The 18163-nt window shown below is 34.8% G+C and overlaps 1 protein-coding gene across 5 annotated transcripts in view; it reads right to left on the bottom strand.

The window, feature by feature from the left end:
- The window catches only part of ABHD18 (abhydrolase domain containing 18), a 51807-nt gene that overhangs the window by 2214 nt on the left and 31430 nt on the right, over window positions 1-18163 (bottom strand). For 2 of the 5 annotated variants that reach the window (XR_006735402.1, XM_045552305.1), the window contains exons 11-13: window positions 13841-14213; window positions 13241-13403; window positions 277-383 (exon numbers count right to left, since the gene is read on the bottom strand). Coding sequence is in view for 3 of the 5 variants with exons in the window: in XM_045552305.1 (XP_045408261.1) it covers window positions 299-383; window positions 13241-13403; window positions 13841-14213 (621 nt within the window). In the remaining 2 variants the exon portion in view is untranslated. Of the gene's footprint in view, window positions 1-276; window positions 384-6622; window positions 6750-7224; window positions 9982-13240; window positions 13404-13840; window positions 14214-18163 lie in introns of those variants that run through there. The other 3 variants (XR_006735403.1, XM_045552307.1, XM_045552306.1) reach the window with 3 other exon arrangements.

The raw sequence follows: 18163 nt of genomic DNA on the forward strand, positions 1-18163 counted from the left end.
AAGGCAATGGGGGGCTGGAAGGAGAGCCAGTTTCCAGTGAGCATGTGTGAGAAGTAGCATCCTTTAACCAGGTTTTTGGGTTTTTTTTTCCCCTTTTCTCTATTTTAGTGAATGACACCACCTTCCTTTAACCAGAGTTTTTTCCTTCTTAGTGAATGGCACCACCTTGCATAAAACCTAGGAGTCATCCTTTTATCTCTTTCCCCTCATCCTCCATGGCTAATTTATTCATTCATAAAATTTCTCAAGCATCTTCCAGGTAATATAGACACTCACCAAGACCAATTGATTGTACCTCCTAAGCGTCTGTCAGATCCTTCTGCTGCTTTCTCCACTGCCACCGCTCCCAGTCTTTTAACTGGTCTGTCTGCCTCCATTTAGACCTATTTGATAAAAATCATTGTGAGATAATATGTGCAAAATGCTTACCATAGCATTTTTATTGCTTTTAAATCAGTAGATTTAACCAGGATGAGTGACCTTAATTTTACTGAACTACTGATGTTAAAGGCCTGATTCCTGTCTGGCAGGTGGGAGGGGTAGGAGGGGATGGGTACACTCACACCTAACAGGTGTGGTGCATGCTGTCCAGGGGATGGGCGTGCTTGTAGCTCTGTCACTGCAAAGGCAATGTATACAACCAAAGCAAATTTATACCCCTGTAATATTCTGAAATTAAAAAAAAAGTTAACTGATAACATGTTTGATTTTTCAACTTGGTTGTAAAACCTTTGAGGACAGGTATTATCTATGTATCCCCATAGCATGTGTCTTACATTCAGTAAATGTAAAGATTTCTGTCTTGTTAAAAAAAGGCCTGATTTTTTTTTTGGTAACGGAAAACTGGAATCTAGAGAACAGGTATAGAGTTATCTTTTGAATGGAGGAATGGTTTTCTACGCCCTCAGAAGTTATGAAATACATAAAGTAATTCTCCTTGTACAAACTTGATCACATTGTTCAAATGAACCTTTAAAAAGTGATTCCTGTTTTTCCTGTTTAGAGTATGCTAATATATCATCAGATGATTGAACCCGAAGCCCTTCCCCCTCTCCCTGGTATCTCAGGAAATTGAAGTTCCCAAGAGAACATCAAGGTTCTGTAATAATTACCAGTGCAATTTGGGTTCAGGCTGGCAAAAACCTGACATAAAGCTGTATTGGATGCTAGAGAAATTTCAAAGAATGCATTCTGTATAATCCGTTTCAGCGGCCAGCAGCAATCAGTACAAGAAGATAAAAATGAACCCAGAGATTTTTTTTTAAACTTCTTACAAAATAACCACTTTTAAGAAGAGTGATTTTTACACAAGAGATACTGAACCATCAATTCCTCCAAGTTGCAGAGCCTTTGGCTCTGTTTATCATAATAATAGCTCCTAGTGGTAAATACTCCCTATTATCTCTAATCTATAAGGCAGTGTCAATGCTAATGTTTAATTGATAGGCTTTGTACCCTCCCACCATAATGTGCATCAGAACTTTACTTTTGACAAATACAACTGACATATTCAGTTTATATAAAATGAGAATAAAAGCACCTTTAGAAAATGTTGTTCTTTTTTTACTGACTTGTATCATACAAATATATAAAACCACTGTGCTTGCCATTGCAAACATAGTTTCAAGTCACATCTAGGCTACCTTCCAACCAGATTGCTATTCCTAAACCCCTTCCTAAGTAGGAATTCTGTAGCTCTCTTTATTTTAGGCAGGTTTTGGAGGTTTCTTGTTTTTGTTTTGAAACTGTCTCACTCTGACGCTTGGGCTGGGGTATAGTGGCATCATCATAGCTCACCTGTACCCTTGATTTCCTGGACTCAAGCGATCCTCCTGCCTCAGCCTCCCAAGCAGCTGGAACTACAGGCACACACCACCACACCTGGCTACTTTTTAAAATTTTTGTGGAGACTGGTTCTTGCTGTGCTGCTCAGGTTGATCTCAAGGTCCTGGCCTCAAGCAATCCTCCTGCATAGGCCCCCCAAAGTGCTAGGACCATAGGCGTGAGCCACCATGCCCAACCTAATTTTAGGTAGGTTTTAAAAGGCCAGTTTTACTCAAGTAGGAACTAAGGCTCTCAAAAGTTTATGTCTTGGCTAAGAACTCTCAGGCTGTAATATCTGACCTAGGATTTAGAACTCAAATCTGCCTTTCTTGTCACTCTATTTTGTCTTTCTTCTTTTATAATAACTTGTAATAACACAAATAATAGTAAAATTTAATTTAAAAAATAGTATGCAGTAAGCTCCAGAAGCATAACTTTTTTTCTTTTCCAATTTTCAAACAGGGATTTTCAAACAATAAGGAGGAGGAAGGGGTCAGTAACCTTTCTGAATGCTTCCTATTATCCTGTTGTATTTAATATTAGTACAGTCTTGCCAGTACTGGTACAACATAAATGTGATCCTTAAATTCATGTTCATATGAACTTCAGTGGTTGACATCAGAAAAAATAAACTTTGAAAAAAAATTTTAAAAAGAAAAAAATTTGTAGAGAAATTAGGGAAAAATTTTTATCAGTTTCCTAATACCTGTCATGATATTTATAAAATCAATTTATAAATATTCACTGAGTGCTTACTATGGTCCAGTTACTGGGCTAGATGCTAGTCGTTTCAGGAGCTTACACAGAGAGGCGAAATGCAGTGTGATGGTCTTCACATCTCATGACTTAATGTGTATAATTGAGCCAATAGTTTCATAAAACAGTACTTATCTTTACTATATGAATACATTCTTAAGTGATCTATTCAGTTCTATTTCACCTTTTTATTTTATTGCCATATTTCACTTTATTTACTTTTGAGAGTCTCACCCTGTCACACTGGGTAGAGTGCAGTGGTGTCATCTTAGCTCACTGCAACCTCAAACTCCTGGGCTCAAGTGATCCACTTGCCTTGACTTCCCAAGTAGCTGGGACTACAGGCATGCACCACGACTAATTTTTCTATTTTTCGTAAAGACTGATTTTTCTATTTTTAGTAGAGACAGGGTCTCACTCTTGCTTGGGCTGGTCACTTTTTTTAAAAAGCACTAAATTTCTTAACCTAGTTATAGATTGTAACCTACGGCTTAAAAAAAATGACAATGGTACAGTGGTTACACTGAAGCTAGATTATCTGGGTTCAAATACCAGCTCTGCCACTACCCAACAGTAAAACTGAGCACAAATTACATAACATCTCTGTGACAGTTTTCGCATCTGTAAACATGAATAATAATTGTACCTACTTTGTATGGTTGTTGTTAGGATTAAAGAGTGAATTTAAAGCTCAGACTGGTGCCCAGCAAATAGTAAGGGCCGATAACTATAAGCCATAATCATCTTCACGGTCACACATTCTCAATTTAAAAAATTGCAAGCTTAATCTGAGAGTGTTCTTGATACAGCAGTAAAAATTGATTTGATCAAAACTTAACCCTTGAATACAAATGTGTATCTTTTTAATATTCTGTGTGATGAAATAGGAAATATACATAAATCACTTCTGCTGTACGTAGAAGTATCATTGTCTTGAGGAAAAGCACTTCTGAGCTTGTTTGATTTGTAAGCAGAACTAGCTGCTTTTTTCATGGAACACATTTTTACTTGAAAGAATCCCCAGCCTGAGCAAGAGTGAGACCCCGTCTCTACCAAAAATAGAAAAAAATGATTTGGACAGCTAAAAATCTATATAGAAAAAATTAGCTGGGCATGGTGGCGCATGCTTGTAGTCCTAGCTACTCGGGAGGCTGAGGCAGTAGGATCGCTTAAGCCCAGGAGTTTGAGGTTGCTGTGAGCTGGGCTGATGCCACGGCACTCACTCTAGCCCGGGCGACAAAGCAAGACTCTGTCTCAAAAAAAAAAAAAGAATGACAACAAAGTAGATTCATTCATGCTTAGGTGATTTGGCAGCCATTTTCTCAAAAATGAATGACACGAGCCTGTCACATCAATGGAAACAACTGACAATGTTGTGGCTAGTGATAAAATTCAAGCTTTTAAGAGAAAAGTAGAAGTTTGGAAAACTTGTAACCACCATGAACTCAACAGCTTCCCAGTGCTTAAAGATTTCCTGAGGAGTTCAGTAGTGATTTTAAGGTATTTTTTTATGTTGTATAATGAAATGTGTCAATATTTAGAAAGTCTGCATAACTCAGTGACCCAGCATTTTCCAAATGTCTAAAAATGTTACTAAATCATACACAGAGAAGATGAAGGGTAAGAAAGACTGCTGGCTTTCTTTTTTCTGACTTAAAATGTTTTATTATTTATCCCTTAAATATGAACAATCATATTTATTACCATATAACTGCTTGATTCCAAGGCAATCATACACATTCATAAAAATATATTACTTAGAAAACAATTCAGGGTTATATGGATTATCGGGATTAGGACTTGGCAAACCATGGGCCAAATCCTCTTCCCAACTTTTTTTACACAGGCGCAAGCTGAGTTTTACATTTTTTAATGGTTAAAAAAATAAAAAGAATATTTTCTGACATATGAAAACTACATGAAACTCAAATGTCAGTTCCATAAATAAAATATTAGCGGAACATAGCCATGCTCATTCATTTACATATTGTCTATGACTACTTTCACAACAACAGAGTTGAGTAGTTGTGACAGACCATATATGATACTGTCCTCACTTTATTTATTTATTTGTTTGTTTGTTTGTTTATTTATTTATTTATTTATTTATTTATTTATTTTTTGAGACAGAGTCTTGCTTTGTCGCCTGGGCTAGAGTGAGTGCTGTGGCGTCAGCCTAGCTCACAGCAACCTCAAACTCCTGGGCTTAAGCAATCCTACTGCCTCAGCCTCCCGAGTAGCTGGGACTACAGGCATGCGCCACCATGCCCGGCTAATATTTTTCTATCTATATTTTAGTTGGCCAGATAATTTTCTTTCTATTTTCAGTAGAGATGGGGTCTCACTGTTGCTCAGGCTGGTCTCGAACTTCTGACCTCGAGCCATCCACCTGCCTCGGCCTCCCAGAGTACTAGGATTACAGGCGTGAGCCACTGCGCCTGGCCTGTCATCACTTTATTTTGTTGCAAAAAGGCTAAAGGACAAATATCAAGAGAAGAATCTAATAGAATTCTATAAATGCCCTCCAAATGATGAATATGTTCAATTAAAAGCGCTTGCTTTTGGGTTGATATCAGTATTTGGCAGTACCTATCTGTGCAGAGACATTTTCAAAGCTAAAATATGTAGAATGTCATTATAGATCAATATGAACAGATGAATAGTTACAACAGATTTTGAGGATAGGAAACAAACTTTGAATCATCTCCTCCAAAAAGAATCCCATTCTTCTCATTAGTAGACCTATATTGGAAACCATTGTGCTCAATTATTATTTTGAATTTTATCAAAAAATTTGTAGAAAATTATTTTTCTTCCTTCTTATATAAGTGCCTATATAATATCCTCAATTTTGCATCTTGGCCTACAAAGCCTGAAATATTTACTATCTGGCCCTTTATAGGAAAAGTTTGGTGAGCCTTGTTTTTGAGTTGATTTTCTACCATTCTGTAGGTTGCTATTTCACTCTCAATAGTGTCCTTTAATGCTCAAATGTTTTTAAATTTGGTAAAATCCAATTTATGTATTTTTTCTTTTGTTGCCTGTGCTTCTGGTATCATAGCAAAGAATCATTGACAAATCCAATTATAATGAACCTTTCCCCCTATGTTCTCTTCTAAAAACTTTACAGTTTTAGCTCTTGCGTTTAGGGCTTTGATCCATTTTGAGTTAACATTTTGGTATGGTATAAAAGTATGGGTCTAACTTCATTGTTCTGCATCTGGATAACCAGTTTTCCCAACACCATTTGTTGAAAATATGGTCCTTTCCCCCACTGAAAGGTCTTAGAAAGCTTGTCAAAAATCATTTGATGGCCGGGTGAGGTGGCTCAAGCCTGTAATCCTAGGACTCTGGGAGGCTGACGCAGGAGGATCACTTTGAGGCTGCAGTGAGCTATGATGACCCCACTGCACTCTACCGAGGGCAACAGAGCCAAACTCAGTCTCAATAAAATAATTCAAGGGTGTATTTCTGGGCTCATTATTTTATTCCATTAGTCTATATGTCTGTCTCTATGCCACTACCACACTGATTACTGTAACTTTGTGGTAATTTGTTTTATCTTTAAATTATGGTTTTATTGCATGTGATAAGAGCATTTATAATATTTTCACTTTATGAAACATGCTGATTTTCTTTTCTTATATGGCTTTTGGAAATATTCCATGTGTATCTGAGAAAAGTTATACTCTCTTAGAACATAGTGTTTGATATATATCCAAAAGATCTATATTATTGGTCTATTAAGATTTTTTTAAATATTGGTACTGATACAATAGCTACTAGTTACACACGATATTTAAATTTAAATTTTTAAAAATTTAGTTAAATAAAAAATTCAGTTCCTCAGTTATGGTAGCCTCATTTCTTATGATCAGTAGCCACATGTAGCAAGTGACTACTGTATTAGAGCAGATGCAGTACCTTTCCATCATTATATAAAATTCTATTGGATAGTGCTTTTGTATCCCCTTACTTAATGTTTGCTCACATGACCTGTTATCTTTGTCTGCTGAGGTTACTATAACAGAATATCATAAACCGGGTGGCTTAGACAACAGACATTTATTTCTCACAGTTCTGGAGGTTGTGAAGTCCAAGATCAAGGTACTGGCCCATTCAATTCCTGGTTTACACTTCATACAATCATTGGTTTCCTAGGACTCTGCCTGTAAGAATATTCCTGGAATTAGTTTATCCTACTGCAAAGTGGCCAAAATGTATCTCTTTTCCCTTTGTCTCAACCTGCCGTAATCTTTCCTTACATTCCAAACTCAGTTTCTATAGGAGCCTTCAACTGAATCCTTTGGTTAATTTATACCTCTAGATTTTAATTGTTTGTATTATATTTACTAGTATAAATGGATACAATATTGAGTAATATAGCACTCAGATAACTATGGCCTGTCAAAATGCCTGTTTCCCTCAGATCACACATATTTTGGGGGAAATTTGGTTCTTGTTATAGATACTAATACTTTTCTGCTAAAGCCTCTCTTACTTATTTCTGCCTTACCTTGTTTGCGGCATAAATAACTAAGGGGGAACATAAATATTCAGTTCAAGTTTGGGTACATTAATCAAATGTGACATGTGTCCTCTGTATTTCCAATAATATCTCTTGAAAGAAAAAAACCCAAATGATTAGCTTTTTAAAGACTTTTATTGTGAAATACAAAATATTTGGAAATGATTTTTAATATTTCAGTTAGTATTAACAATTCAATAATCTTTATGAGAAAGCACCACATTAAAAAATACATTCATAAACAATCTAAAATACATATGCTAAAATGACTTAATAGTAATTACAACATTAGCAAATCACGAAATTTGGAAACTTTTTCTAATCACAGATCTAAATCAGGGGTCTCAAACTTACAATGTCTTCAGGGCTGAGCAGGAAATACAAACTAGAGAAGTAGTCTGATACAAGAGGGAGTCCACTGGACTGTGGCAAACTGAGGAATGCATGCCCAATCTAAAGACTTTATAAATTCAGAAATCTTTGAAACATTATGTACACCAAATATTAAGTAAAACAACTATGGGTCAAACTGGCCTGTGTGGACTAACAGTTTATAACTCTGGTCTAAATGAATTTCTAGCATTTTATGTAGTATCTCATCCTCAAAATGGTATACAAATGGCAGACAGCACTTCTTTGAGGTTTATGTGTGTGTGTGTGTGTGTGTGTGTGTGTGTATGCATATATATATATGCACACATATATATATATTTGAAATACTCGAGCCATTATTTTGGGAGGAGTAAATAAAAAAAACTCTAAGAAAAGGTATTTTGCACCTTGAATTAATTGAGGTAGTTTTATGGATATATCCTTAAACTATCTGGTTAAGAGATGAAATTTTTAAAATACCATCTTTCACATTTTATTTGGGAAAAATCAGTTATACCTAAGAGTTAATTAAAACAAAATCGAAATTTCTTTTTTTTTTTCTTTTTGGTGATAGCATCTTACTTGCTCTGTTGCTAAGGCTGGAGTACGGTGGCATCATCATAGCTCACTGCAAGCTCCAGTTCCTGGGCTCAAGGGATCCTCCTGCCTCAGCTTTGTGAGTACCTGACACTATAGGTGCACTCCACCATGCCTGGCTAATTTTGTATTTTTTGTAGAGACAGGGTCCCACTATGGTGCTCAGTCTCGAAGTGATTCTGGCCTTAAGTGATCCTCCCAAAGTGATAGGATCACAGGCGTGAGCCATGGCACCCATCTCCTCATCCTTTTACTAATAGAAATTCACACACCATAGTAAATTATTGCTTATCAAGAATCATTTTTGTAAAAAATAAAGTATTGGTTTTACTAAAGCCATGTTCAGAAAACATTCACTCATATCACCTCACTATAAATGTGATATAAGAAAATCATTGTAATTCAATTGCCAGTAAGTGCTACTTTATCTTTAAAGGGTATTTTGTAGAAGAACTTCAGATTTTGTACTTTCAGTTAAAACTAAAGTTTCTCATCTGAATATGTAAAATTGCTATAGTTGAAATGGCTATACAGCGTTGGTTTGTTATGCCAAAGCAGTTTTAAAGAAGTTACTACTTCGTCTGCCATCATCACTTCACATTAATTTTTAAATAGTTGTAAAAAATTAAGACTATGGATGAGGCATTAGAGTGACAAATGAAATCTCCTTTAAAAAGGCTACAAAGGCACATTATTTGAATATTCTCACAAGACTAAGAATACCTATTAAAAAGAATTCATAGACAACACAGATTTCAAACAAACCTCAAATATACTTACTCCAAACCTTCACACAATACCCCAAAACATTTTCTACTTTTTTCTTTGACATTTTAGCTCTCAGCTAGAGAAGTTTAACATAAAAAGAAAGCACCAAATCTAGCCTTATAAGCCCCCATTTTTAAGAGTTAGTAGTTATTATATAAAACTTTAAGTGTTTTCTGTAAAATAAAGCTTATATGGGACAAATCAATTTCATGTGTGGCTACTAAATTCTGACATTAAAAAGCCAAAGCTGTTAAGTACTTGGATAAAGTCAGATGTTTAGCAAACTGAAGAGTAGGCATACAAAAAAATGTTTGACACGGTATCCATCAATTAATGCAATAGGTCTTCCAATCTTTCCATATTTTGTGAATTGAAACTTTTTAAGTAGGGGAAATATGTTTGGCATTTTTTTCTAACCTAATCTTTGGTAAAGTTTTAAAATCTAGCCAAGTCTAATGCATTTTATCTGCATTTCAACATGCACTTTGATTATTAAACGCACTTATCTACAAGGCAATCAGGATTTTTTAGAATTCAAAGTTAACACTGATTTTATACATGGTTAGTATTTATTTCCATGGCAGAAAGTTAACTAAAGTTGAAAACTAGATTATAAATTCACTAGATATTCAAAAAAGAAAGAAACATGTTTCTCAAATCAGTAGCAAAATGGCATCATAAGGGTACACGGTACAGGCTGATATATAACAATCTTAGTTTGATTTAGCAATTCTATTAAAAACCAATAGGGTTTTTATGAATAAATTTATTATAAGTTAATGAATTATTCATAATTAAAAATTTAAAGTTTTTATAAATAGCAACAACAGACTAGATATTGAGTATATGGGATTCTAATAAACAATAATAAAAAGACTTTAACATTATTTAATTCAAATATTGTTTTAAAATTATTCAGATGTATTCAAAGTTTATAGCTGATGGATCTGTAACACTGAATTCCAGACTAAATTGATAGCAATTAGATATATAGTGCTGTCTGCTTGTTCTTCACATTATCATAGGATGAAAATTCCTTTTGTAAGAAACATGATGGATGTACTGGTTACATGAAGCGATCCAATTAGTTAGCGTATTTATGGAGGAAGCGTTCAAATGCATCATAGATGGCTTGTCTAAAATTAAATATGAAAGAAAAACTACAAGTAAATACCAAAAAGGGGAGACAGACAACACCTTTACTATAAGCTATTTCCAAATTATGTGTGGCTTGCAACCTGACCTTCTCTCTAAACAGCTATGAAAGAGGTAGTTACCTGAGGGTGGATGTTTGGATCCCTGTAACTTCACCACCACTACTGGAAAAACCTCAAATGTATTTTCCAACTGATGATAGATCTAGATGCATCATCTTTTTCTGAAGCACTTTTTTATGCCTTAGAATATATATAATAGATATAAAATATATAAAATGATAAAAAGGAACTGGTTTTTCTTTATTCTTTTTGTCACTTTGTTGAAAATTAATTATGTAACTTTTCAGAATGTGAGATTCAATCTATTTCATAGATTATGATATAGATGTTTTTTGTTTACTACTAAAAACATGTTCTAGCAACTGAATTTAAAATCAAAAGCCTTGATTTCCTACATTAACTTCACCAGGTATTTTAGTATTTCAATTGAAAAGGAATAGATAAATTGTTCTGACCTTCTATATTTTTTCTTTCTTTTTAGAAATGAGGTTTCATCTTCTTGCCAGGGCTAGAGAGTAGTGGCTCTTCACAGGGGTGATCATGGCATACTACAGCCTCGACCTACTGGCCTCAAGCAATTCTCTTGCCTCAGCCTCCTAAGTAGCTGGGACTACAAGGCACATATTACTGTGTCTGTTCATAACATACTTTTTCTAGAGCTTATTTCGTTTTCTTTTTTTGAGACAGGGTCTTACTCTGTTGCCTGGGCTACTGTGCAGTAGTGTCATAGCTCACTGCAACCTCAAATTCCTGGGCTCAAGTGATTTTCCTACCTTGGCCTCCCAAAGTTCTAGGATTATGGGAGTAAGCCACCATGCCTGGCCCCTCCAGGCTTTTTAAAAAAATGCATATGTCTATATTTTAACCTAGTTAAATAATTATAAGATATTAATTTCATATTCTACTTGTTTAAGCATGTTCCCACATCCTAAAAAAGATATTATCTTTAAAACTGACAGCCTGCTAAAAGATTATTATTTCCAATACATTAGGAAAACACAACTTTCTAACACTTGTATTTCTTTGGCTCAAGAATTTGTTCCTTGTAAATTATAACAAACCATGAGAAAGGAAACAAATTAAAGCTGGACGTTTTGCATGCTGATGTAAACACATAAAGAGATTTTGTTTTGAGGGCAGGTGTGAGAACAGAGGCAGAGAGGACCTTGGTATGTTTGCCCACTGGATGATTTTTTTTCTTCAGAGTTAGTTCTGGGCACTTGCTCTGGTAGAATGAATCTGAATTTGTTTTATTAATACTTCTGATGCTTAAGGTTGCAATTTGGGCTTGTGTACATGGTATGAGGAAGATTAAAAAAAAGTATACATATGCCTTTTTAATCATTTGAATAGTCTCTTATTCATTTGTATTATCAATTAACTAAATAACACAATATTGGAGCATATAAAGGAGTGGTTTCTTTTATATTTAGTAAGTGAAAAGATTGAATTTTTATCCCAATATCATCTAAACTCTGTTAAGTTTTGAAGCGACTGGTGGGGAGTAGGAGAGGCCAAATAGCTTAGTAGTGACTCCACTTGAACAAGTTATTTAATCCTTTTGTTCCCTTTAATCTGTATGAAGAGGTTAATAACATGAAGCAACTGTCCTAGTATCTGGCACACAGTAATAGTTAACATTTATCTCTTTCTCAATTGAAGCTTTCATATTAGCACTTTTGAGTTTTTACATCTAACTCTGATTATGGCTATTCTTCCTAACCCTCTTAGCTATACTTCCCTCTAGATATACAAAAGGGCAAAAGAAATTTGATACTGATTTACTAATACAACCATGTGGGTCCTCTGCATTCACATATATAACAGAACTTTAGACTCTTCTTAAGCAACTCTAGCAACCCTACATATTTTTTTGTTTGTTTTAGTTTTGCTGTGCCAGAGAGTCACTGAGTATTGGATAGTCTGCTCACTTACCAACTAAAACAGACTCAAATGTTGAATGAATATTTTTTAAAAGATCATACTATAAAAAGAAAGGTTTACCAAATCCTTCAAGACATAACAGACTTGAAGAATTAATCTGTAGCCCAAAAAAGTGACATTTATAAGTTGAACTAAATAACCAACAACATGCAAAGGATTTTTTTTTTTTTGAGACAGCGTCTCGCTCTGTTGCCCGGGCTAGAGTGAGTGCTGTGGCGTCAGCCTAGCTCACAGCAACCTCAAAGTCCTGGGCTTAAGCAATCCTACTGCCTCAGCCTCCCGAGTAGCTGGGACTACAGGCATGTGCCACCATGCCCGGCTAATTTTTTTTTTCTATATATATTTTTTAGTTGTCCAGATAATTTATTTCTATTTTTTTAGTAGAGACGGGGTCTCGCTTAGGCTGGTCTTGAACTCTTGACCTCGAGCGATCCACCCGCCTCGGCCTCCCAGAGGGCTAGGATTACAGGCGTGAGCCACCACGCCCGGCCAGGATTTTTTATGTTAACAAGAGCTAAAACATGTCAAACATATATCACAATTCTTCTGTTATATAGTTATCCAGTTGGCAATTTTTAAACACTTATGTATAAGGGCACTGATCTAAGCATTTATGTGAACTAATTTATTTAACCATTAATGGTAAATATATTCAATGATACAATTTACCATCAAATTTGTATAGAAGTAGAAATAATGCAGAATATTAGAAAATTGGAGTTATAGCTTAAAAGTTTTTATAAGTTCTAACTAAAATAGTGAAATAATATAAGGTTGCTAACAAAACTACTTGTTTAAGGTTCAATATTCACTTGATAACTGAAGAACTGCTAGATTATTCCACAAATGCTAAAGCCATTATGAAAGAATATCAGAGTAGAGTAAAGAAACTGTTCATGAACCAAAGTAACTTTTACAAACTGTGATGTTCTTCCCCACACCCTAAAATACCTGGCCATTAATATTTCAAGAGGGTAAAACCACATGATAAAGCATACCTATGATATGTTACAACCCTTGCTCTCTAGAAGAAAAAGAAAATAAGAGGACAAGATAGGGAAGAGGGAAAAAAGTACTTCAATGTGAGATCTGTGGGAATCAAGGAAGAAATAAAAAAACTAAAACATACAATATAAATACCCCCTAATCTTTTACATTTGTTCAGGCAAAAAATACCACCCCCCAAAAAACAAACAACAAATAAACAAACACTTGTTTAGACCAATCATCTTACCTGAAGAGTCCTTGCTTAAAAAGATAAGCACTGATATGACCCCCTTCTAGATATCGGATTTCACAACCAGGCCAAATTTCCTGTAGACTTCGAACTCCTGTTCGTGGAATATAGGCATCTTCTTTGGCTTGAACCACTATAATGAGGCTTGGGTCAACAGGAACTAGGTATAGGATTTTTAAAAATTCAACATAGACACATTTAAAAAGCTCTAAGATTTTCATATAAATACTATCAATCATATTAGAAAATAAAATACACCAGACAATGCAATAAGTGAAATATTCATCAAACTAAAACTCTTTGATTAAATTGAAAATCAATTATAATATGCCATATTACCATGTTATTCATCTCCCATACAATGAGATGAATAGTCTAAAGATACAAAATCCAATGTGTTTTTTAATGAATAAGATCTTAGATTTTCATAAATGAAATATGATACATATAAGTAACCAACTTATCTTGGCAAATACATTTTGGAGCCAACAAAAAATATACTCTTGAAAATATGATATTATTCTGTAAAGCATCCTTAAAAATATTTCATAAATATTTACATATCAAATATTCTCAATTTCATATAAAAATAAGTACCTGAGAAATTTGCTACATGAGTACATTCATCCATGACTCCTTTCATAAATATTAAAGATTCTTTCTGAAGAGTGTTTCTTCTTTGTTCTTTACTGAGTAGGTGGTATGACTGAGAGTTGCAACTTGTATAACTACTTTTGTTGGTTGAAAGTGTTTGATTGAAGCACTCCTTCTTAGAGGCATCTTGTAATAAGAGTCTTTCTGATGTGGCACTGATAGATGTTTTACTAGAATTATGGCACTCAGCAGGTTTTTGGGACACAACTTGGTCATCCAAATTTAAAGTTCTAGAAACCAGATTAAGGTTAGTTAGCTTGTTTGCACTGCTAGGGAAGCGTTTCACGAACTCTCGTCCCATTTTGAAAGAATCTGCCTGAATATATGAAAGAAAAGAAAGCATCATTTAGTATAAAATAGGGTTTTATTTAATAACCTTGTTAAAGAGAAAAGACAAATGTCCATCAGTGGATAAACAAAATGTGGTATATATAAACAATGGAATATTCAGACTTAAGGAATGAAATTCTGACACATGCTACAACATGAATGAACACTGAAGATATTATACTAAGTGAATAAGCAAAACATAAAAGACCAAATATTGTATGAGGTCCCTACATTAGTAAAGGTCATAGAAAAGGAAAGAGAATGGCAGTTGCCATGGGCTGGAAGAAGGGAGGAATGTGAGGGAGTTTTAGTCAATAGATAGAGTTTCCATTTGGGAAGATAAAGTTCTGGAAATGGATGGTGGTGATGGTTGTACAACAATGTGAATTTACTTAATGTCACTGACCTGTATACTTAAAAATGGCTAAATAGTAAATTTTATATTGTACATATTTACCACAATTTAAAAAAAGAACAAAAAAAGTCAAAATTTAACTAAGATACATGATATACTTTATTGCTAAATGTTCCCTACTAAATGGTAAAGGGTATCATTTAGTCTGTATCATGTTTTTATTGCCACAGTTTCAAAATCCATGATCTGCCTTATGCCTTAACCTTTGAACTTACAAGTCTTATGATTGTATCCTGGAAGTAATATAAATTCAAGCACAAGAGGACACCAGCCACCCAAATCCCTTTCTCAGGTTGAACTAACAAGAATTAAAAATTATCAAGGAAAAAGCCCGGGCACGGTGGCGCATGCCTGTAATCTCAGCATTTTGGGAGGCCAAGCTGGGGGTGAATTGCTTGAGGCCAGGAGTTCAAGCCCAGCTTGGGCAACATAGCAAGACCCCATCTCTATGAAAAATAAATATTAAAAAATTAGCCAAGTGTAGTGGTGCATGACTATAGTTCTAGCTACTTAGGAGGCTGAGGTGGGAGGATCACTTGAGTCCAGGATTTTGAGGTTAGGGTAAACTATGATTGCAGCACTACATTCCAGCCTGGGCAACAGAGCGAGATCCCATCTCTCATAAAAAACAAAATACCAAGGAAAAAATATTGCCTACAAAAGAAAAAAATGACAGCTTGAGAAAATATATTTACAACTCATATGACAAATGGCTAGTCACTTTAATTTATTAAGAGCTAGAATTGTATAATTTTTTAAAAGCCCAAATCCCTAGAAATGAGCAAAGGATATACACATAAAGGTTACAGAAAATGAAATACAAATTGCTCTTTTACTGATAAAAACATGTTCAATTTCACTGATAAGTAAATTAAATTAAATCTATACCATTTTCCACTATCAGTTGACCAAAAAACAAAACAACAACAAAAAAACCCCCAAGCTTGATAACACACTGAATTTGTGAACTTACAGAGAAACAGACAACTTCCTGCTAGTAGAATAAATTGATACAATTAGAATTAGGCAAAATCTGACCACATTACAAATGACTTTTGACACAGCAATAATATTTCTAGGAATTTACACTTGTGCAATGATGAATGCACAAAGTGACTCATTGCAGGACTGTTTATTAATAGTGAAAGATGAGAAACAATATAAACATCTATCAACAGGGTACTGGCTAATAAATTATTATATATCCATCTACATAATAGCATGCACATATAGCAGTGGAAAAGAATAAGGAAACATTTGTATATAGTCCATAAGAAAGGAAGAAAAAAAAGTTCTTATTTGTATTAGTTTGTATACATAGCAAAAATTCCCTGAAACATTAAATGATAATAATATAATGGGTTATTTGTTGAGGGAGATAGAACCTATACAAATAGGGAACAGAGATAGGAACCTTTTCACTATATGTATATCTTTTTATACCTTTTGATGCTTAAACTATATGACCATATAGCATATTTTAAAAATTAAAGAATTAAAAATTGGTTGAAGGCAAGGTAAAAAATACCCAGCAACGTGGTTACCAGAACAATCACTAAATCCATCCAGACCACAGAAATATAAAAGAGAAAAGAAGTTTAATAACAATTGGAACTGTAAGGATCAAAGGGTCTTAGCACCACTTAGAGTGGAACACCAACAAATTTAACTTCTTTTCATTGGGAAAACACAAAGAATAAGGAAATCATGTTGACATTTATTGAATATTCATGACTGTGAACTGGTTCTGAGTCAAGAAGTGCTGGGTAAGACCACTGCTATGGTTTGAATGTGTCCCCCAAAGTTCATGTGTTACAAACTTAATCCCCAGTGAAACAGTATTGAGAAACGGGACTTTTAAGAGTTGATTAGGTCATAAGGGGTCCTCTTCATGAATAGATTAATACCCTTGTTGTGGGAGTGGTTTAGTTATCCAGAGTTGGTTCCTGATAAAAGAATGAGTTCAGCTCCTACCCTCCTCACCCACTCTCTTTCTCTCTCTCTCTCTTTTTTTTTTAGTAGAGATGGGGTCTCACTCTTGCTCAGGCTCGTACTGAATGCCTGAGCTCGAGTGATCCTCCGGCCTCAGCCTCCCAGAGTGCTAGCAGTACAGGCGTGAGCCACCGCAACCAGCCTCTTTCTTTCTTTTGTATGCACACATGCATTCTCTCATGAGATAAGACACTCCCCAGATTTGAGTCCCTCCACCTTGGACTTCCCAGCCTCCATAACTTTGACCCACATAAATTTCTGCTCCTATAAATTAGCCAGTTTCAGGTGTTCTGTTATAGCAGCACAAAATGGAGTACAACTACATTCCATTTCAAACAACCAAAATTTATGAACTTCCTTTAAAAAATACATCTATGTTTTCTCATAAGCTTTCAAATATAGGTATCTTTCTGTTTACATATATAGTGGAACACAGAAACTAACTAGCAGGTAAAGCTATTTTGTAATAAGGTTCTTAGGCAAGCAATTAACTAACTTCCCTTTGAGGTTATACAAAATAAGACCTACTTTATAAGAGTGAGATTTATAGTCATGTAATTATAAATAAAAAGTCCTCATTGATAGTAGAAAGATTCCTTTTCTTTCTGAAGTTTCTTGAGGTCTCAGTATCTTTCAAACTACAAAATTTTTTAATTTATGTACAGAATTGGTCGCCTTTGAATAATAATAAGGGAACCAATTTATTATCCTGACAACTGGTAAATTAGGGGAAAGAATCAAACAAAAAGTATTCAAGGCCAGGCGTGATGGCTCACACCTGTAATCCTAGCACTCTTGGAGGCTGAGGCGGAGGATTGCTTGAGCTCAGGAGTTCGAGACTAGCCTGAGCAAGAGCAAGAGCAAGACTGTTTCTACTAAAAATAGAAAAAATTAGCGGGTGTGGTGGCACACGGCTGTAGGCCCAGCTACTAGGAAGGCTGAGGCAGGAGGATCGCTTGAGCCCAGTAGTCTGAAGTTGCTGTGAGCTAGGCTGAAACCATGGTACTCTAGCCTGGGCAACAGAGCGAGAGTCTGCCTTATGGGGAGGGGAATATATATTTATATATATATACACACACACACATACATATATATATAAGTATTCAAACTAATAAATGAAAAATAAATAATAGAATTAGAATATTAGCATTTTGCAACCCTCCATGAATTAACAGATATAGCCATTAAGCATCAGTGGAAGCTTACATCACAGGAAAAGAGACAAACATTATGTATTTCCTATAGTCTTGAGAAAGAAATCAAAGCCTTTAATCAAGCCTTTAAATCCAGCTGCCAATTTGCAGGCAATGTAGAGTAATATGCTGAATACAATCAAAAAAATCTAGATTGTGAGAAACTCTACAGGTCAAAATAACCTAAACTCTTCAAGAAATAAAAAGGAAAAGAAAGAGATGGAAGGGAACTTACAGGTTAAAAGACACATCAAATAAAAGAACTATAGGGTCTAGGGATACACATTTAGACAATAAAATTATTTTAAAGACAGAAGGAAGTAATTACTATAAAAT

Source organism: Lemur catta, chromosome 5 (assembly GCF_020740605.2).
Source record: "Lemur catta isolate mLemCat1 chromosome 5, mLemCat1.pri, whole genome shotgun sequence".
NCBI classification, from domain to species: Eukaryota; Metazoa; Chordata; class Mammalia; order Primates; family Lemuridae; genus Lemur; species Lemur catta.